A 22,380-nucleotide genomic window follows, 5' to 3' on the forward strand; every position below is an offset into this window, starting at 1 on the left:
ATTGAATTAAATTAGACAACTGGCCACTGTTTAAGTTAGTTTATTTGCTAAGGATTAGTGTAGTGAATGCGAATCTAGTCACTTGAATCAGTAACCAACAAAAGAATTAATCCATTGCACCATTACCTTGAAATCAACCATAGGATCAATTGAGTTGAACTAAACAGAAGTTCCTTCCCATTATTGAATCTAGTTAATTCTTTGTTTTTCTAGTTTTTAGATTAAGTAATAATTAGTAAGTTTCTAGTCTTGTAAAACTAGAAGAAAACCCCCTACTTATTAATTAATTTAGACAGAATTAGTTTTTAGTTTTAATTTGCTGTTCCGTGTGTTCGATACCCTGCTTATTTAACTATACCACAATTGATAGGTCCACTGCCTTTGTGTGTTTATTTTATAATTAAAAGTAGGTTTAAAACTAAGTGAGTTTGCACACATCAAGTTTTTGGCGCCGTTGCCGGGAAACGGTTCTAAAATTAACATTAAATTCTAATTTAATCGATCCTTTGTGTGGGGTTTATCTTACACAAAGTTAATTAAAAGGTAATTCAGTAAGTAGTATAAGTTTTAATAAAAATCCGTTTTTAAAGTAACTAGAAATTTTTTTTCTATTTTTGCCTTGAACTCGCCGAGTGCACTCGTGTCGACTCGGCGAGTACATCGCTGTTTACAGATTTAATTTTTTATTTTATTTTTGTTCTTTTTACGCGTTTTCTGTTTTGTTTACAGTTGTTTCATGACCCGAGGATCCGATACACCTCTGGTGCCTCCTCTTGAAGACCCGGAATCCGCACTAACGAGGAGCAAAGGCAAAACCGTTGGAGAAACTGCTTCTTCAAAGAACTCACCACTCATAAACCTCAAATCCATTTTCAGCAAGAAGAGGAGCAGCAAAACAGGAGCATCCAGTGCCTCTTTGACAATCGGAGACCCAATTCAAGAAGACACCGAGTACGAGACCTAGGAAGAAGAAGAACCCACATACGAGCACGAATCCGAGTTTGAAGACGATTTAGCTATCACTATGGCTAATATCGATGAAGTCCCCATGGGGGAATGGAAGAAGAGGATGCGCGATGACACCGGCCCGGGACTTGTGCAGCCCGCAATTCCCGTAACCGCTACTTTCGAACTAAAAGGCCATATTCTCGCTCTAATCAAGGAGATTCCTTTTTATGGGAAGGATCACGAAGACGCCTACAAGCACTTGGACGAAGTGAATGATGTGTCTGACTACTTCAATGTACCGAATGTTCCACGCGAGACCCAGCTTCTTTGCATGCTCTCAGTCACGTTCAAAGGTGCTGCAAAGGATTGGCTAAAGTCACTTCCTCCCGGATCGGTCACCACATGGGCCAAGATGAAAGAAGAGTTCATCGACCAATTTTGCCCACCCTCCAAAATAGCCAAGTTAAAGAAAGTCATTGCCAACTTCGAGCAACAACCCGGAGAATCTCTTTATGAAGCTTGGCAAAGGTACAAGAGCTTGCTTAGAAATTGCCCACACCATGACCTTAATAGCCAACCAGAGGTCTCCATTTTCTATGATAGAGTCAATGTTACCACAAGGCAATTGCTCGATTCTCAAGTCCCGCTCACGAAGAAGGCGCCCCCGGTAATCAAGGAGTTAATTGAAGAATTCTCTAAGCACTCTAGAGAATACCACAATCCAAGAAATGAAGTAAGTCGGGGGGTAGTGAACTCGGCAAATGATAGCATGGCGGTGGTGATAGCTAAGCTCGATAGTCTAGATAGAAGAATGACAAAAATGGATCAAACAATGCATGCTATTCGGGTTGGATGTGAAAATTGTAGAGGGCCCCATCTCACAAAGGATTGTGAATTGGATGAGAATGGAAACAAGAAGGCTCAAGTATTCTATTCAAGTGGCGATCGATACGACGAGAATTGGCGGAAACCGAAGAAGGAATGGCTCCCATACGAAGAATACAAGAAGGCTAAGGAGGAGAAATACAAGCAGAAAGAGAGGGGATTTTATCAAAAGGAAGAACCGGTGATGGAAAAGAAAGCCGATTTAGAAGAATTGTTCACTAGATTCATAGCCGCGTCTGAAAAGAGACACAATGATCATGATGCTGCAATACACGAGACCAGAAATATGCTAAGGAATCAGCAGGCATCCATTCTCAACATTGAGAAACAGCTGAGACAGCTTGCACACCAAGTGAACGAAAGAAGACCGGGTCAACTTCCAAGTAATACCGAAACCAATCCGAGAATGGATAATATGAGTGCAGTGACTTCCAGAAGTGAAAAAAATTTCACACATGCACAGAGGATCTACAATAGGAAGACAGAAAAGGCAGAAGAGTCGGCTCCAGCTAAGCCCGACCAGACTCGTCGAGTTCCTCTAATGGACTCAACGAGTCCATGCATAAATGACAAAACTGTCATTCCCTTAAAGCCATATAATCCCCCTTTGCCATTCCCAATCAAAGCCATGCCTGTGGAAAAAGTTGAAGCTTATAGAGCCTTTATGAAGCATGTTAAAGCCCTACAAGTCAATGTGCCATTTGTAGAACCGATGCTCAAAACACCCAAGTACTTCAACTTACTAAAAGGTCTCTTTGTTGCTAGGAAAGACTTGGCTGAAGTCGCGGAGATAATATTGAGTGAGCTACCCAAAAAAAAGGGCGATCCGGGCAGTATCATAATTTCGTGCCAATTTGGAAACGCATTTGTCACTCAAGCGTTGACCGACTCGGGTGCAAGCATCAATCTGATGCCTTTCTCTTTCTTTAAGAAGCTGAATTTACCGAAGCCATGGCCGGTAAACATGAAGATCCATTTGGCAGACAAAACAACAATTCATCCACGAGGCGTTTGTGAGGATCTTCTTATAAAGTCGACAAGTTCATATTTCCAGTAGACTTTGTGGTGCTTGACATGGAAGAATACCCCGAAATTCCGATTATTTTGGGGAGGTCATTTTTAAACACCGCATGTGCTTTAATCGATATATGTGAGTCTACACTAACGTTAAGGGTAGGTGACGAGTCCACAATATTTAGAGCTGTACCAGAAGCCAAGAAAGAAGAGGAAGGAAAAGAAGAGATCTCATTTATCGGTTTAGATGATGAGATACTACAAAAAGAACTTGCATTTTTGCAAGAAGAAGATCCAAGCAAGTTTTTGCTACCTTCTGGAGAGGATGGAGATATTAACAAGGACTTGGAGGAGATAGAAAAGCTAATAGAAGGAGCCGACTCGGAAAACACAGTGGAAATGGTGAAATACGATCCGACTCGCCGAGTCACTTTACTGGACTCGACGAGTCCAATCGAAATTGCCAACAACTTGGATGACTTAGATCTGCTTGTTGCTAGTTCTCTGCATATGCTAGACTTGGATATTTTTCATCATTCTTTAGAAGAACAAACAGCAGAAGGAGAAATGGACACGGAAGTTCAACACGTCCATATAGCATGTCTTGATGCAATTCCGCTTGAAGATGAAGTAAGCACAGAAAAAGAGGAGAAGGCAAATGATAGGAGAGTTGATGCTGGTCAACCTTTCATTACCAAACCTAGAGCACGAACTTTCACAAGCTTTGAAGTAATTAAGTTTAAGGAAAAGGAGGTGTAAGAGAAGGTGAAAAAGAGTGGGGTGAAGAAGAAAAAGAGGAGAAGGGAAGCCCAAGCAGCTGAGGATGATGCTGTAAAGAAGAAAAGGGAGGAATTAAAACAGGCTTACAAAAAGAAGATTCACGCTTACAAGACAAAGTACAAACCACAAAAGATTAGGCGTGCATTCCCGATGCTGGAAGATGACGAGACGTAGATGGGAAGGAGTCCAGCTAAGACTCCTTAAAAAGAAGCGCTTGGCGGGAGGCAACCCGTTATTTAGAGTTTGCTTTCTTTTATCTTTTTACGTTTTTTTTTAATTTTAGTTTTTTAGAATCTAATCTTCCAATTCGTCGGACATGTCTGCTTGAGAGTGCGTATGGACTAAGTGTGAGGTGGAGTAAATTTTCTTTTCTAAATAAAGGGAAAAAATTTATAATTTTTAAATAGTTTGCAATAGACTCGCCGAGTCTGACCATGACTCGACGAGTCCATTCAGATTTCAAAAGAATGATAAAATCGCGACCAGACTCGCCGAGTCTGACCATGACTCGACGAGTCAGTTTTATTTACAGAAAAAAAAATTGAAATTACTTTTACAACCGGTAACTAGGGTTTTAACCCTAATGAAATCAGTTTTTCACACTTCACTCGCCGTGCGCCTCCCTCCCAACTTTTTCTCTCAAGCATTCATCATCTTCTTCAATTGTTCTTCAAGTTTTTCAATTTCCATCACAAAAGGTACTGAATTTCTTCCTAATTTCTGTTAAAAGCATGGTTTTTAGATGATCTAGGGTAACAATTTCATATAATACCCGATTTTGAAGTTTAGTGAATTTCTAGGGTTTCGATTTTTCATGAATTATGTTGTTTTGCATGATTATTCTTACCCTAATACCTTATAAACATGTCCCTGGACAAAACCCTTAAGTTAATTTTGAGTTTTCATGGCCGGATTTTGACCGACTCGCCGACTGACTCGCGCAGTTCTTGCGACTCGCCGAGTCGTTTATGGACTCGACGAGTCGAGTCGGGGACCCAAGTGTGATCTGTTTTGATAATTTTCTGTGTTTTCTGGGATTTGTGTTCTTTGTGTTGCAGGAAAATGTTTCATAGAAGTCAAGGTTCTAGTGGACGCCAAGGAGATTTTCCTTGGTTAAATTTCCCTCAAATCGAATATGCTTCAACCATGACGAGGTGGAAGAAGAAATTAGCCAAAGTCAGAAAGAAAGAAATTTACGTGCCCAACAGAATTGATTGGGGTTGGTTGCAAAATGTACGTTATGAAGAGGAGCTGGCTCCTTATCTTTTAAAGGAGTTTACTTACGAAGGGGAGACGATGGTTTGCGATGGGTGGAGCCGGGTCTTTTGTATTCAAGAGCCGGTGTACCAGGAGCTTTGCCTGGAATTTTTCTCCACGGTATCTTTTCGTGGAGGAGATGATTGCTATCACCCGACGAGTGTTAGTTTCTGCCTTGGGGCGAGTTTCATCAGTGCTCCGTTGTGGATCTTGCTTGTCGGATGGGTATTTATGACCGGTCATTGGTCTCGACCGCCATTTTCCGAGCATTTATGGAACGCTCTCACAAAGTGTTCCCCGATGGAGTGACGAGCACGGGTTGGTGGAATACGATTGCCAACAAAGTGTACATTCCAAAGTCAGCCTAGGAGGGAAGCATTCAGTCGCCTACACACCGCCTTGTTCATCGCCTTATTTCCACCACCATTAACCAAAGAAAGGATGATGACAAGGTTTCTAACCTTGATGTCTTTTACTTATGGAGCATTATCACACCGGACATTTTTTGCAATATTCCTTGGTGTTTAGCTTCATATTTGGCGGAGGGTGCGGTCAAAGACCGCAAGACATCGAAGATTAATGGTGGTATGTTTGTCACACGGCTCGCCAATTCGTTTGGGTTGATGACCCGTGGCGCGTGGAATTTGATGACAATGATTCCTACCCCTCCATTCAATCCCATTCTTTTTAGGATGACTAGGATCATTGAGGACTATGGTGTAGGTCATTATGCTATCCCGCATGATGATCCTGTTGTTGGTCCCGAGGCACCGGGAAGGAGGGTCCGATCGAGGCGAGAGCGTGATGTAGAGGAGGAACCGTCGGTGATTCTGGTAGACAATGATGAAGTACCAATGGATTGGTACAATGTTGAGATGAGGCGGTTACAAGATCAAATGGCGCGGGGTATAAACTTTAGCAATCAATCCCACATTCGACTTTTTGACCACTTCAACATTCCGCATATCGATGGTGGTAACTTCCCATATATTCCGTCTTGGGAAGAGGGGATCAACGCAAGAAGGAGTGGCGGTAGTGGGAGTGGAGCGGCGCAGGATCATGACGATGAGGATGAGGATTAGTTCTTTGTGTTTATTAAACAATTTCTATTTTGTTTTTTTTTTGTTCTTATTTGGTGTGTTTTGGAATTTGTTAAGACTTTTACTGTTATGCTTGATGTTTGATTGCCTTGATAATTTTCAGAATTGGATTAGGAGTGCTTGCATAGAAGGGTTTAGAGTCGTAGAGTCAAGAGAGTAATAACGAGTGAAAGAGAGTCAAGAAAGGGAAGCGTTAGAGTCAAAGTGTCAAGTCCGGTCCCTAGGGACATGAGCAAGTGAGTTTATAAGTGAGGAGAAATTTTGAAGATTTATTAGAGGCTGGAACAAATGCAGAATACCATTTTTTTGTCCAGCGGTCTACTCGTTGAGTGCACTAAACTGACTCGACGAGTCGCCTTGTATTCTAGCATATTTGAAGATGTCCGCGCTTTTACTCGACGAGTCGCATATATGACTCGACGAGTCATTCATTTATATACCAAAAGGACTGCTGATTTGATGCTGCTAAGTGTGCCACTTGACCATTTATTCCTCCATATCGATTTTTGAAGATCTTACACTGTTTTCCCTGCATATTTGGAGCTGCCACATGAGATTTTGACACCCAAGTCATGGATGAGCTGTTCACATGGCTGAAGTCAAGTGAAGATGGAGCTGAAGAGAAGAGTATCAACCTATCGACTGCTACCCCAGGGGAGTTTGTTCCAATTCTCTCTATATTTGCATTTTTATTTTATGCATAATATGCAATGAGGGCATTGCATAAAATAAGTGTGGGGTAGGGGGTTGGTCACATATTAGAAAATTTAGAATCTTAATTTAGGCTAATTTTAAAAAAAATTGCATACCAAAAATATTACTTAGGGACTTAATTTAGAAAATTTTGGTAAAAACAAATTAGGATTCCATGTTAGAATTGTGTTGATAATTGCATGAAAACCCAAATGGTTAGTTGAGCCTATACACGTTCTAGTGCATTTGTGGCTTCCTTATTCCAGTGAAATCATGGGACAAAAACACGACCCTGCTCAGCCTGAGGGATGCAATATGTTTAGCAGCCTAAACCTGAAATGTATCCAGGAAAATTATTATCGTTAGCCAATAAAGGTTGAGGTTGAGCGCCCCTGCTTAAGCATGTAGGTTTTTTAGTGAAAAAAAAAGAGGTACACGTAAAAAAAATGCAAGAAAAGTTGAAGAATTTTGGAGCAAATAAAGTGAAGATCAAAAGATCAAAATTCCAATAAATTCAAAAAGTTGAAGATACCAAAAATCAAACAACAAGGTGGTGAATTCAAAGATATCAAAGATGAAATCATCAAGAAAGTGAAGAATTCAAAAAGAGCTCCATAGTGGTATCATAAATTGTAATTCTAGATTATGTATGCTTGGGTTGCTCAACTAAAAATACCTTGAGGGTAAGAGGTTTTCTACGGATGGATTCGGAGGGATGCATAAAATGAGCATAGTTCGGGGTGAGTGGGCAAATGTTTATGAGGATTATGAGTATTTGGAGTATGGGGGTATTTAGGACAATTTTAGACACAAATGCATGCGTTGCAGTCTTGGCATAATGGTTGGTTTAGATTGGAGTTGTCATATGTGATTCTAATATGTTTAAAATTCAGTTTTGCTTGGGGGCAAGCAAAAGTCAAGTGTGGGGTATTTTGATATGTGCATAATTAGTTAATTATTTAGCATACACTTTTATTCATTTTTAACTAATTATGTGTGTAATGTGGACAAAAGGTACTTAATATTGTTTAAATTTTGTTTTCAGTCCAAAAGACATGCTTGGGAGTGAAAGGGAACAAGGGAAAGCAATTAGAGACCAAAGAATGAAGATTGAGGGACAAAAGCTTACATACTCGGCGAGTACACGAGCTTACTCGGAGAGTTCTTTAGAATATTCCAGAAGATAAGCCACGACTCCTGATCTGAGACGGATAACTAAGAACCTACTCGGCGAGTTGGGTCTGCTACTCCCCGAGTACACCCTGTTTTGAGATAGTTATAAAAACCGAGCCTTTATCCGATGAGAATACTTTTCTGGCGTTTTTTGAAGATCCATCTGCAATTGGGAACCCTTGAAGGCGCTGAGGAACTCTAATCTTCAACCTTTTGAAGAATTAAAGCAACTAGGTTAATCATTCCACTTAGCTTTCGGAATTAAGTGTGTTTAATCTAGTTAAACTTGTTTTTGTGTTTGTTTTTACTGCAACTATGAGCTAAATACGTTTTTGTTTCTGTTTGGGGAATACCAAGGAACTCCTACGGTTTAATTCTTAGCTTTTGGTTGATTTTTTATTGGTGATTTATTAAATTAAGTTTGTTAAAGAGCCTTATGCATTAATCACAACTATTTTCTGTTAATTGGAAGACAATTAAGCTGCATGAACATCTCTTATTTGTTAACCTCATATGTCTATGTGAACACTTAATCATATGCTTAGGAATAATGAAAATGAAACTAAGATTAACAAGGTAATGGGTAGATTAATGTATAAGCTTGTTTGAGAAACCAACAAACAAGAGGTTAATTGAACCACTAATTTGATTAACCACTACAAATCTTATTTAATCTAAATCATTAATCTAGGGAATTAATTAGTTTAAACACTTGATCACCGCTTAAATTAATTGATTCTCTAAGGGTTAGGAGTAATGAACATGAACCTAACCACTATAGTTGGTAGCCAATAGCAATTAAGCTATCATAAATACAAAATAACCATAGGAGTGAATTGGTTGAACCTAAATAGAAACATCTTTATCAAATTTGGTGAATTAGTTGTTTGCTTTAGTTACTTAGTTAATTAAGTGTTTTATGGTATGTTTAAGTTTCTAGCCTTGCAAAACTAGAGAAAAACCTTTTTACTTTCATTAATTGTTTAGTTAAAATTAGCCATTAGTTTAATTTTCCGTTCCTAGAGTTCGATACCCTACTTATTCAACTATACCACTAAAAGACATGCTCACTGCCTTTGTGTGCTAAATTTATTAATAAAAAGTAGGAATAAAACAAGTGCATTTTAAAATTAGCCTAAATTAAGATTCTAAATTTTCTAATATGTGACCAACCCCCTACCCCACACTTATTTTATGCAATGTCCTCATTGCATATTATGCAAAAAAATAAAAATGCAAATATAGAGAGAATTGGAACAAACTCCCCTGGGGTAGCAGTCGATAGGTCGATACTCTTCTCTTCAGCTCCATCTTCACTTGACTTCAGCCATGTGAACAGCTCATCCATGACTTGGGTGTCAAAATCTCATGTGGCAGCTCCAAATATGCAGGGAAAACACTATAAGATCTTCAAGAATCGATATGGAGGAATAAGTGGTCAAGTGGCACACTTAGCAGCATCAAATCAGCAGTCCTTTTGGTATATAAATGAATGACTCGTCGAGTAAAAGCGCGGACATCTTCAAATATGCGAGAATACAAGGCGACTCGTCGAGTCAGTTTAGTGCACTTGACGAGTAGACCGTTGGACGAAAAAAAATGGTATTCTACATTTGTTCCAGCCTCTAATAAATCTTCAAAATTTCTCCTCACTTATAGACTCACTCGCTCATGTCCCTAGGGACCGGACTCGACACTTTGACTCTAACACTTCCCTTTCTTGACTCTCTTTCACTCGTTATTACTCTCTTGACTCTACGACTCTAAACCCTTCTATGCAAGCACTCCTAATCCAATTCTGAAAATTATCAAGGCAATCAAACATCAAGCATAACAGTAAAAGTCTTAACAAATTATCAAGGCAATCAATCCCAGAGACTTATCACAATACGGGGACTGAGAGATGAACTCGACGAGTCGGCACCTGACTCGGCGAGTCGATTCGTATATATAAAGATAACTCCTCGGAACGATGGGAAGGAATTCTGGAACGATTCTGGAGAGTTTAGCTGCGATTAAGAAGTCAGAAAAACCCTAGAAGACGAAGTTATAAGCTAGAATTCAATTCTGAAGGAAGAATTGAGGCAAATTTCATCATTCTACTTAATCTTTTGTTTTGTCATTATGGTTAAACATTTAGACTCTGTTTGTTTGCTGTTATTTACTTCAATTATGAGCTAAAACCTTTAGACTTCTGTTTGGGGATACAAAATTGATACTATGGTTTGATTATTGGTAGGATTAATTCTAAGTTGGTGCTTTTTGTTATTTTAGCTTGCTAAAGAACCTTGTGTGTGAATAATAATTAATTTTTTGTTAATAGGAAGATAATTGATTAGCATGAACATCTATTGATTATCAACCTCATATGCTATGTGACCACTTTATCATATGTCTAGGATTAATGAACATGAAACTAGAGTTAATAAGAAAATTGAGTAAATTCATGTGCAAGCTTGTGTGATGACCATCAACAAGAAGTTAATTAAAAGACCAAATTAGTTAACTATTGCAAGTCTAAATTAACCCGAATAATTAATCTAGTGAATTGAATTAAATTAGACAACTGGCCACTGTTTAAGTTAGTTTATTTGCTAAGGATTAGTGTAGTGAATGTGAATCTAGTCACTTGAATCAGTAACCAACAAAAGAATTAATCCATTGCACCATTACCTTGAAATCAACCATAGGATCAATTGAGTTGAACTAAACAGAAGTTCCTTCCCATTATTGAATCTAGTTAATTCTTTGTTTTTCTAGTTTTTAGATTAAGTAATAATTAGTAAGTTTCTAGTCTTGTAAAACTAGAAGAAAACCCCCTACTTATTAATTAATTTAGATAGAATTAGTTTTTAGTTTTAATTTGCCGTTCCTTGTGTTCGATACTCTGCTTATTTAACTATACCACAATTGATAGGTCCACTGCCTTTGTGTGTTTATTTTATAATTAAAAGTAGGTTTAAAACTAAGTGAGTTTTCACACATCACGCCTTACCAAAAGTTGAACATCTAATGAGATTGATCGCGATCCGAATCTCATGTTCAACATGATGTCTGTAGCAAAGGGATAACTGATAAACTTACCTTATACACCAATTGTAGCTTTGAGCTTTTTAGGAATTGGGCGTTGATAGAATGGCACAAACAGTCGTATGGTTTTAGGGTAGTTAAATTTTGCTAGATGTTCACCACTGTCTATATCAGTCTAATATGAGTATTGTGCAAGTGGGAGATTGAAAGATCTAGTATTCTCACGAGTCATATTAAAGTGATATTGCTAAATAACATATGATACTAATGGGTCACACTAACAACAACTTGATACAATTGATTATTTATTAGAAATTGATTTTAATAAATATTCAAGAAAACTTTTATAATTAAATTGGAAATTATTTGTTTCATGGAAATAATAATTTTCATTAGCAAGTAACATTATATTATTTCATATGGTATGAATTAATAAGTCATGCACAAAATTTTGGACTAGCTGAAAACCTTTTTTCTTTTACTTAAAAGACAAAGTTTATATTTTATAAACCTTGAGTTTATAAAATTTAAACTAACATTCTTCTTCTTTATGCAATTTTCGAGATTTGCATAAAAAGAAGAAGTTTATGACTTGTTTAATCATGCTTTAAAGACATGTGATACATGCTTGTGACAATGAGGACAAGTTTGCTTAAAGTGCTAATGACTAATAGTTAATACCTTCACTTTTTGCATATATATAAGAGGGCTTTCACTTGGCTAGTTGCTCATTCTCTTCCTTTGAAGCTTGTGGCCGAAAGTCCTTTCTTCTCCCTCATTCTTTCTTGTTTTGTTGAGAACACTTGAAGATTACTTGCATTAATACTCTCTTGAAGTTCATACTTTGGTTATGAACTATAAGCTTGAGGGTTTAAGATTTTTAGACAAGCATCCACGTCAAGTTGAGTCATTGTTGGTATCTTAAAGGTTTCACATTTTTCATCAACTTCCAAGCCTCCCAAAAGAACCCAAAGAACTACAAATGTTGTTATTCCTCCACCTCTTCTTTGGTTGGTATTTAAATATTTCTCTAATATGCAAGAAGATCATTGGTGGGTATAAAATGTTTATGTTATTTCAAAATTAAAGTCTTCGGTTGCTATAATTTTTCTAGTTTATGAAACTATTTTTGAACTAAAACCCAACAACTTATTAACTTATTAGTTTTTTAAAATTTTAAATCTTAAAATAATTACTAAACTCAACTACCTTATTAACTTATTAGTTTTTTTTTTTAATTTTAAATGTTAAAATAAATATTTGGTAACGTGAAAGTGTTTTTATAAATAATTTTTTACTGCAGCTTTCAAAAAATCATCATAACTTTTTGAAACTTCTTACAATATTTTTTGAGATAAAAAACTTAATGAACTCTCTCATTCCATTTCCCTTCCATTCTCTCTTTCTATATCCATTGTAGTCATTTTACAATTATAAAATTTATTACCTATCACATAAACTAATTTAATCATTTTTACAAGATTTCATTTTATTATGCATAAACATTTTAAAAATAAAAAATTTTAAATAAGCAAATCCGAAACAACCCATGGTGTACTTTGAACTATAAAAATAAAAAAATATATAAAAAAGTTTAAAAAAAAAAAAATAGAGTTATAGATAACAGGATGATTATAAGAACACGTAGATGCAATCCAATCCAACACTCAAAAACCTATGGCTTTGGTTGATGCATGAAACCCCTATTTCCTTCACATAAAAATCAAACCCATTTCCCTCAAATTCAATCGCTTTTCACACGATTCCCCAATATTTATACACTTGATTGATCGAATTCAAGAAAACCTCTACCAAAAAAAAAAGCTCAAAAGCTTCATTAATGGCTTCCGCCACCAATACTGTTCTTTCTTCCAATTTCTTTGGCTCAAATGTCTTGCTCTCAACCCCAACGCCTAAAACCCACAAAACCTTAAGGAATAGATTCGTAATCCCGCAATCAATTCTTAGCAAAAAACCCAATTCCTCAAATGATTTCAATTTTCAATCGAAAGCCACTTTAGCTGCTCTGCTATTCTCTTCAATCACAACACCACAAGCCTTAGCAGACACCAATCCACCACCACCACCGCCACAAGCCCCACTTCAAGCTGAATTAGTTAAACAAAACCCATCAACAAATTCTTTACCGTTTTCACAATCAAATGTTCTCACTGCACCAAAACCCCAGGCCAGTTCCGACCTTCCTGAAGGTAGCCAATGGAGATACAGCGAGTTCTTAAATGCAGTCAAGAAAGGGAAAGTCGAAAGGGTTAGATTCAACAAAGACGGTGGCGTTTTACAGCTCACCGCCGTGGACGGCCGTAGAGCCTCCGTAGTCGTTCCAAACGACCCTGATCTTATCGACATCTTAGCAATGAACGGTGTTGATATATCAGTGTCAGAAGGTGAAGCCAGTAACGGCCTTCTCGGGTTCATTGGCAACCTATTGTTCCCATTGTTAGCCTTCGGTGGTCTGTTCTTCTTATTCCGCCGATCCCAAGGAGGCGGCGGTGGACCAGGCGGCCTCGGCGGACCTATGGATTTCGGAAGGTCAAAATCCAAGTTCCAGGAAGTCCCAGAAACCGGCGTTTCCTTTGCAGACGTCGCCGGAGCAGATCAAGCTAAACTAGAGCTCCAAGAAGTCGTTGATTTCTTGAAAAACCCAGATAAGTACACAGCCCTCGGAGCTAAAATCCCAAAAGGGTGTCTCCTCGTGGGACCACCAGGAACCGGGAAGACCCTTTTGGCTAGGGCGGTGGCCGGAGAAGCTGGTGTGCCATTTTTCTCATGTGCTGCATCAGAATTCGTTGAGTTATTTGTGGGTGTTGGTGCATCTAGAGTTAGGGATTTGTTTGAAAAGGCGAAATCAAAAGCACCTTGCATTGTGTTCATTGATGAAATAGATGCAGTCGGAAGACAAAGAGGTGCAGGTCTTGGTGGTGGGAATGATGAAAGGGAACAAACTATTAATCAATTGTTGACAGAAATGGATGGTTTTTCTGGTAATTCTGGTGTCATTGTTTTGGCTGCTACTAACAGACCCGATGTTCTTGATTCTGCTTTGTTGAGACCTGGGCGGTTTGACCGACAGGTGACAGTTGACCGGCCTGATGTTGCTGGTAGAGTCAGGATCCTTCAGGTTCGATCATATCCTTTTTATTGTGTCATGAAATTAGTCAAAAAGAAAAAAAAGTATCTAAAGTTTCTTATATGTTTCTAGGTGCATTCAAGGGGAAAATCACTTGCAAAAGATGTGGATTTTGATAAGGTTGCTAGGAGAACACCAGGTTTCACAGGAGCTGATTTGCAAAACCTGATGAATGAAGCAGCCATTCTTGCTGCTAGACGTGACCTTAAGGAAATAAGCAAAGATGAGATATCAGATGCTCTTGAGAGAATCATTGCTGGCCCTGAGAAGAAAAATGCAGTTGTTTCAGAAGAGAAAAAGAAGCTCGTTGCATATCATGGTAACTAAACTTAATACTCCTGTCTTTCTACTCTTCTCTTCCCATGATAAACAACTAAAGGGTATTTTAGACATTTCATATCATGGTAACCAAAAAAATTATATATACCTATCTCTCTACTTCTCCCGTCCCATGAAAACCAGAAAAGGGTATTTTTGACATATCATATCACCGTAACCACACATATGTACCTGTCTCTCCTTTTCCCCTTCCCGTGAAAACCAGAAAGGGTAGTTTAGACATTTTGATGAGAAACATGCTTGTGAAAAGTCATGTTCCGCGGTTTGGATAAAGTTCAAACGGAATTTTCCTTTTGTTGAGTGCCCATTATCACAGTACCTGTTGATCTTATGCTTATGATCTACAAAAGGGTATTTTAGACCTTTTTGCGTAACATGGTGGCTGGACATTTTTTACTTTTACACCCTATGTTCTCTCCTGAAACTCCATTGTTTTATTCTCTAGAAAGTAGTATAGCCAAAAGCCCAAAAGTACCTATTTGTCTATTACCTTTTTTCACTATAAGTCTATGACTATGATCTTCTGACATTAGAAAAACAAGGATAATTTAGACATTTTGCTAAGAGGAAAATATCATTGTATCGAGAACATGTTTTACCTTTTACGCCCCCTATCTTGTGAGAATTGCGTTGTTCCATTCTTTGAAAAAAGAATTCAAGCTAAATTACCTATTTGCCCATTACATTCCTTTTAACGAAGAAAGGTAGTTTAGAACTTTTTGCTTATTGTGAGATATAACACCTTCCTTGTAACACTGATTTTGGTCCTCAAGGGTATCGTAGTCATTAACTCATTTTACTAAGAACAAAACACATTTGTCAATTCAAATTCTAATTAATTGTGTTGAATTTGCAGAGGCTGGACATGCTCTAGTTGGTGCCCTAATGCCCGAATATGACCCTGTAGCAAAGATATCCATCATTCCTCGTGGTCAAGCAGGTGGTCTTACATTTTTTGCCCCAAGTGAAGAAAGACTCGAATCTGGTTTATATAGCAGAAGTTACCTTGAAAACCAAATGGCTGTTGCACTTGGTGGAAGGTACAATACATACTTATGTAGTTCTGAAAAAGACAGTTTTGCCCCTGTCATTGTCCCATACACATTCCATAGCGATCATAGGGGCAAAACAGTCTTTTCATGGACATAACATTTTGACCAACAAACCTAAATCAAAACCAGCAGTATATGTTTCTGGTTAGTTTTTAAGCCTAATTAGGATAACATATGACACCATCAACCATATTGTATAGGGTTGCGGAAGAGGTTATTTTTGGAAAAGACAATGTTACAACCGGAGCATCAAACGACTTCATGCAAGTTTCTCGTGTAGCAAGGCAAATGGTTGAGAGATTTGGATTCAGCAAGAAGATTGGTCAAATAGCAATTGGAGGTGGTGGTGGAAATCCCTTCTTGGGTCAACAGGTATCAAACAATCCATCCATTGTACACTTAAATAAACATAACTTTTAAAGATATTAATGTTATTGAAGTCGGACTTTCTCTTTTTTTATAGATGTCATCCCAAAAAGATTATTCCATGGCAACAGCGGATATTGTAGACGCAGAAGTACGTGAGCTTGTTGAGAAAGCATACATTAGGGCAACCACAATCATCACAACACAAATCGACATCTTGCATAAACTCGCCCAACTTCTAATGGAGAAAGAAACAGTCGATGGTGAAGAATTCATGAGCCTTTTCATCGATGGGAAAGCCGAACTCTACATCCTAGATTAGGAAAATTTGCGCAATTTATATGTAAAAACATAAGTTTGACAAATCAATGTACATTTCCTTCACATTCGGGATTAAAAAAAAGTAAAATAAAATAGACGGGATTTAAATAATCTTATCTCATTATAGCACGACTATTTTGCGAAAACAATATTTGATTTTTTTTTTGGATTGAGATTATTTGGCGCATTTTTTGTCTTCAAGTAGGAAAAATTGTGCAATTTATATGTAAAAACTTAAGTTTGATAAATCGATGTACATTTCCTTCACACATTCGGGATTAAAAAAAAAAGTAAAATAAAATAGACGGGATTTAAATAAAATCTTATCTCATTATAGCACGACTATTTTACGACAACAATATTTGATTTCTTCTTTTTTTTTTTTGGATTGAGATTATTTGGCACGTTTTTTGTCTTCAAGAGTGGCAGCTTCGTTTAGCATATCGACTGCGTCTTTGTGCATGTCGAGTTTGGCGAGCGCGACGGCTTGCATGTAGAAGGCGGTCGACCAATCGGGTAAGACACACTGTGCTTGCATGGCGTCTCGGAGGGCGGCATCGGGTTGATCGCACATGAGGTGGCATAGACTGCGTCTTGCGTAAACGGTTGGGGATATCATTGTGCCCACATCGATGAACTACATATACAAACATAACGATTTAAAATCATGTAATGTAACAATTATTTGAACACATAAGCGTATTAGATAGTATTAGACAGACTTTCTAAGGCTATTTTCGATGACATATTTTGCATAGACAAGAGAGCAAACCCGTGTAACACTTGTTCCAACGTTTTTCAAGGGGTTAAAATTGTGATTTTGTGGGAGATTAGTAGCAAGACATTTTGCATCTCCTGTAGTTGAGTGTTAACGAAACTAAAAGTGGGGATGAATTTTATGGTATCAACAAAGGTTAAATGGAAGAAATAACAACATACTTTTATTTTTCTTTTCCTTATTATAGAATATCTCTTTTATTTTTTAATATTTATAACATTTTACTTTGAAAATTCTATCCAATCACTGCCATGTCACCTAAATACAAAATAAATGGCAATATTATAATTAAGTTGATTTTTCAAAATACCAAGTCATAAGAAAAAATTTAAAGTACAATGCTAAATCTATATAAATTTTTTGAAGTACAAAGCTTTGATAAGAGAAAACCCAAAAGTGGTGGAAACAAAGTGTTACATGCAAAAAGTTTGGTTAATTTGCTTATAATAGTGTCTTTCATTTTTTTCCTGGATACAACATTGTGCTTAAAAGATTTAACCCAATCATAGTAGTGTCATCCGAATAAACACAAATTTCACTATAATTGGGTAGATTTGTCAAAGTACAAAACCTTGACAAAAAAGTTGAAAGCATGATGTTATTATAGAAAAAGTGAAAGAAGAATGCTATAAATCTATAACAAACAAACAAATTAATGTATGTTGCTATTTCTTGAATTTATCACTAGAAATAAAGCAAAAATAAATACCTGGGAATAGCAATCGATGGCTGTTCTAAAATCTTTATCACGAAAAGCAAGATCCCCACGCTTTCTTGCCTCCAGCATATCCCTCATTTGTTGTGTCCACTCTTGAAAAGACAGCTGAAACAAAAAAAAATATATATATATTAATTTCACAAAATCAATAAGTTGAATTTCTATCAAACTAAAGTTAAAATATTATAGATGATCACCTCATTGGTGCCTTCATCATCTTTATAATGTGTCATCACTAATATCTGATGAATGGCTGTCAGATCCATTCTTGAGCATGCATCACCCATTGGAGAAAGAGGGTGTGGAGGGGTTGCAGGTGCTTCTTCATGTTTTGGTATCCCCAGCATTTGATAAGAAGGAACCTATAAATATATTTTTTTTTCAAAAAAAATATCATTACAATAAATAGCTAAATTGTTTCTTTTGTTTGTGTATTATAGCATCCTCTTCTATTTCTTTCCATTAAATACTGTAGTTCCAAGTTTTTTTTATTTATAAATTGTAATTCAAAAATCTAGCTCATAATAGAATTGCACTTATAGTTTTTTTTTAATTATAGGACTGAAAATTTCTTTGTATTTGGATGATATTGCTATAATTAGGTTAGATTCTTCAAAGTACAGCACTCTAATAGGCAAAAGAGTAAATTACATGAATGGTCCCTATGGTTTGAGGCAAGGTTGTTAATAGCGATCGCTACACTCGCTATAGCGAATAGCATAGCGTAGCTGTGATGGGTCGCTACGATGCCTGTAGCGAGGCAATAGCGTGTGTAGCAAAAAAAAAAATTTGTTTAAATCAGTAAGAAACGTAGCAATTAGGCTCGAAACAGGTTTAGGCGGGCAATCGTACAATCAATTTCATGTCTTCCCCTCTAACGAACTAAGATTGTACGACCGACGCCAAAATCACCAAAATCGATTTTGGCGGGTTATTTCTCACTTCTGCGACAATAGCGACAATAGCACACCTCACCAAAATCGATTTGTGGTATTGAAACATAGTTTTAGACTTTAGAGTCTAAAACTAACCAATCTTTTGTGGTAAACATCTTTTGGAACTTAATGTTAGCTTAATAGAACTGGTACTTGTTAGTTCTATGTTATTTTTGATTGCTGCATAGGTGCAAGTAAATATAGTGTTTAATTTTATAAGAAATCACAAAACATGAAATAGCTGTCGCTATTTCATCGCTATCGCTACGTAGCGTATATGTGGGTTGTCGCTATTTCCTCCCTATCGCTATCGATAACCTTGGTTTGAGGTAATTTGCTAGTTTGGTCCCTAACTTATTTTTTTAACTCGGAAGGTCCCTACTGTTTGTCTTTGTTACGTGTTTGGTCCCCGTCTTACCTAAAAATACTATTTTTCCCTTGATTTTTTTAATTTATTTAAATAAACACACCCCGACCCCAGTACCCCACCCCCTCACCTTACCTTACCTACCCCACCATTTTTCCCTATTTGAATAATAGTCTTTTTAGGTAAGACAGGGACCAAGAGCGTAACAAAAACAAATAGTAGGGACTTTCCGAGTTAAAAAAAATAAGTTAGGGACCAAACGTGCAAATTATCCCAAACCATAGGGACCATTTGTGTAATTTACTCCAGGCTAAAAAAAGTGAAACTATAATAACAAATCAATGAAATGAGATTGCTATTTCTTGCATTTAGCCCTAAATTATATGATTTTATCTAGTAGAACAATCAAGAAGGGTGTAACCACGGAACCCATTTGACCCATTTCCTTTTAGCATCCTAATTTTAATTCTTCCTATTACAACAATATACATTGAAAAATCTATCCAACTATAGCAACGTCATCCAAATAAAAAAGTAATTTTCACTTTTATAGTTGGATGGTTTTTCAAAGTACAATGCTTTAATAAGAAAGAAAACTGAAATAGGTTTCTATAATAAAAAATACATGGAAGTACGTCGCTATTTCTCTAGTAAGACATAAAGAGAAAAGTAGGAACTCACATCTGGTTTGTTTTGCAATGGAGCAAGTGTGGCAACCAAATCTTTGGTATTTGGTCGTTCCCTTGGTTCATACTGCAAACATCGTGAAGCAAGATCAAACACAACCGTTGCTTCTTCAGTTGAAAAGTTACCCTCTAAATGTGAATCCATCAAAAGAAGAATGTTTTTTCCTCGTATCATTTCAAGTGCCTACAACAATATCATATCTCATTCACTAATGGAAACTTGAGGAAGTAATGGAATCGTGTAGGATCGGAATCGGAATTGGAATTACTTACATGACTTGGTGGAATATGCTTTCCGCTCAGAAGATCCAAAAGTACAGTCCCAAAGCTAAAACTAACACTCTCAGGCGTAACTCTCCCTACAAAAGAAAAGGTCAATTTAATCTTCAAAGCCAAAATTCACTGAAAAATTTTGGTGATGTGTGTGGGGTGGGGTGGGGTGGGGTGGGGGGGTAATACCGTTTCTAAGATATTCGGGAGGAGTGTAAGCAAGATTTGTGCTGTAACTTTTTCCATCCCTGCTATTTTTCATCAACCCAAAACATGAAAGCCTCGGATCACCATTCTGCAACATTTTCCAATCAAATTATCAATTTAATTCAAACAAAATATAGAAATCTTTTTTTTATAAAATAAAATAAAAATACAGTACCTCATCAAAGAGAACTCTATAAGCATTCAAGTCATGATACAATGGACGACCTTCAGTACTGCAATAATCCAATGCCTCAGCAATACAAAGAGCGACACGTAAACGCATTGCCCATTCGATCGTTTGATTCTCCCCTGTTGAAGACAAAGACAAACAGAAAGGTTAAATTACTTATATGCCCTTGTAGTATCTATAGTATTACTTTCTAATAAACAGAATTCACCAAACATTCAACACAGCTTCCTGCAACATATTTTATTTCATCTGATTATGATTATTAATAAGCGGATAAGCCTATGACAAATGAATTCAAATTTAAAAATCCGACATTATTTTGAGAATGGAAATGTGAATTGTAAGATAGAATTATAGTTATGAAAACATACAGTGAAATAGATGTTTTGCTAGAGTATCATTAGGCATATACTCTGCAACAAGTAGCCTTTCGTCTCCATCACAGCAATATCCAATCAAATTAGCCACCCGATTATGCCTCAACTTTCCAACTCCCCATGCTTCATCCTTTCAAGAAAAAAACAATTCACAATTATTATTCTCAACTAATACATGTGTCATTAAAAATTATTCAAGAAAATGAGGAACATCAAATAAAAAGAATTTAACAAGTTTGAGTTGCAATGATGTTTGGGTAACCTACTTCTATTTATAATTATTAGGGTTAATTGACTGTTATAGCAACCAACAATGAACTATCTCACTTTTACTAATTTGGGTAACAAATTATTCTATTTTCCAATTAGGTTTATTAAACTTGGGAAAACTGGTTAATTGGGTCATTTGGCAACAGTGATTTTGAATATTTGGTCAACAAATGCTAAAAATGGTAGTTTAGTGACCTAATTGCCATATAAATTGACATATTACATAGAACCGATATCAAGTCATCACTTATAAGGTACCTAGTTCAATAATAACTACAGAAAACTGATTATCAAAAAGTAAATTACTTATATACCCTAATCTCGTCTATTACTTCCTTAAATAACCAGTATTTGCCCAACAATTAACATCATGAAAATATCAAATTAGCTCATTTTGATTATTCAATATCATATAACTGCATCCTAACACACTCTAAGCTATATATACTTGCAATGAACAAACAAACTATACTCTAAAAACCCTAAAATTTCAAGTAAGCTGAAAATTTCAATCACCCAAATGCGAACTCATTCGTAATAGCAAGAACCAGTTACGCAAGCTTTCTCAACCACATAATGTCATTCTAAAGGAGAGCCAAATAACTGTAAACCCTAACCTTTCAAATAAACAGTAAACCCTAATGCCCGAATCAAAGCAATAATAATAAATAGAAATCGATACCGCAAACTGTTTCGGATCAGGCCACGCCATTTTTGAAAACTTCTTCACAGCAATCCACCTCCGATTCTGAAGCCGGCCCTTATAAACAACATTCGGAGCTTTTTCGCCACTTTCAGAAACGATAAACTCTGAACTGAAGTTATTAGTTGCAGCCTTCAAGTCCGCCAGTGAGTACTCAGAAAACACAGGCACGCCGCCACCATCTCCGGCGAAAGCAGCACCTTTTCCGTTCGATGGCGAGTGACGCTGAGTACTCTTGTGAATATTATCTTTTTCTGATGTGGGTTCTTTCGAAAAACACGAACTACAACAACCCATCACTCCAAAACCTCCCAAAAAAAACTTGAATCTTCTGAAAACGGAAGCTCCGTTCTTTATCAGTGAAGAGCCATATTCACACAAGAAATTATTGTACTCTAAAAGGACATAAAATGTTGATATGTAGATGAAAATTTGTTTTTTACTTGCGTTTTTTTAATTTAATGAGAGGAAAATACACAAAGATTCAGATATTGAAAAGTTTGGAGGCGTCTAAATGTATACATGTTGTCGTGTGGATAGAGAGAGATCTGAAAGTCGGTAAGAAGATGAAAGTGGAAAAAAGGCCGTGACCCGTATACAGTTCTTGAATTATCTCCGCGGAAAATCCTAAACCTTGTCGACTACAGGTTTTACATATAGATTCCGACAAATTAGATGAAAAGTGTAAGATACGAGGAAACTAAGAATATATATTTTATGTTGCTTTGACTATAGTTTATGCTAATTTACATTCATCATTCATGGACGTGTTT

At 36.8% G+C, this 22,380-nt stretch overlaps 2 protein-coding genes and 1 non-coding gene across 3 annotated transcripts; 1 reads left to right on the forward strand and 2 right to left on the reverse strand.

Moving 5' to 3' along the window:
* Positions 1-1,408: 1,408 nt before the first annotated feature.
* Positions 1,409-1,515, reverse strand: LOC111889539 (small nucleolar RNA R71). Its single transcript, XR_002849568.2, has one exon. It is a non-coding gene; the product is annotated as a small nucleolar RNA R71 (small nucleolar RNA).
* An 11,028-nt stretch (positions 1,516-12,543) lies between these two features.
* LOC111889527 (ATP-dependent zinc metalloprotease FTSH, chloroplastic) lies at positions 12,544-16,217 on the forward strand. Its single transcript, XM_023885676.3, has 5 exons — positions 12,544-14,019; positions 14,101-14,347; positions 15,224-15,407; positions 15,620-15,791; positions 15,883-16,217. The coding sequence occupies exons 1-5, from the start codon at positions 12,721-12,723 to the stop codon at positions 16,105-16,107; spliced, it is 2,127 nt and encodes a 708-aa protein (XP_023741444.1). The 5' UTR covers positions 12,544-12,720; the 3' UTR covers positions 16,108-16,217.
* A 250-nt stretch (positions 16,218-16,467) lies between these two features.
* Positions 16,468-22,223, reverse strand: LOC111889528 (serine/threonine-protein kinase BSK1). Its single transcript, XM_023885678.3, has 9 exons — positions 21,587-22,223; positions 20,629-20,764; positions 20,243-20,376; positions 20,050-20,155; positions 19,864-19,949; positions 19,586-19,774; positions 17,800-17,964; positions 17,594-17,707; positions 16,468-16,743 (listed from the first exon to the last, which is right to left on the reverse strand). The coding sequence occupies exons 1-9, from the start codon at positions 21,902-21,904 to the stop codon at positions 16,501-16,503; spliced, it is 1,491 nt and encodes a 496-aa protein (XP_023741446.1). The 5' UTR covers positions 21,905-22,223; the 3' UTR covers positions 16,468-16,500.
* Between the last annotated feature and the right edge of the window lie 157 nt (positions 22,224-22,380).

The sequence above is a fragment of the Lactuca sativa genome, chromosome 2 (assembly GCF_002870075.4).
Source record: "Lactuca sativa cultivar Salinas chromosome 2, Lsat_Salinas_v11, whole genome shotgun sequence".
Classification (NCBI taxonomy): Eukaryota; Viridiplantae; Streptophyta; class Magnoliopsida; order Asterales; family Asteraceae; genus Lactuca; species Lactuca sativa.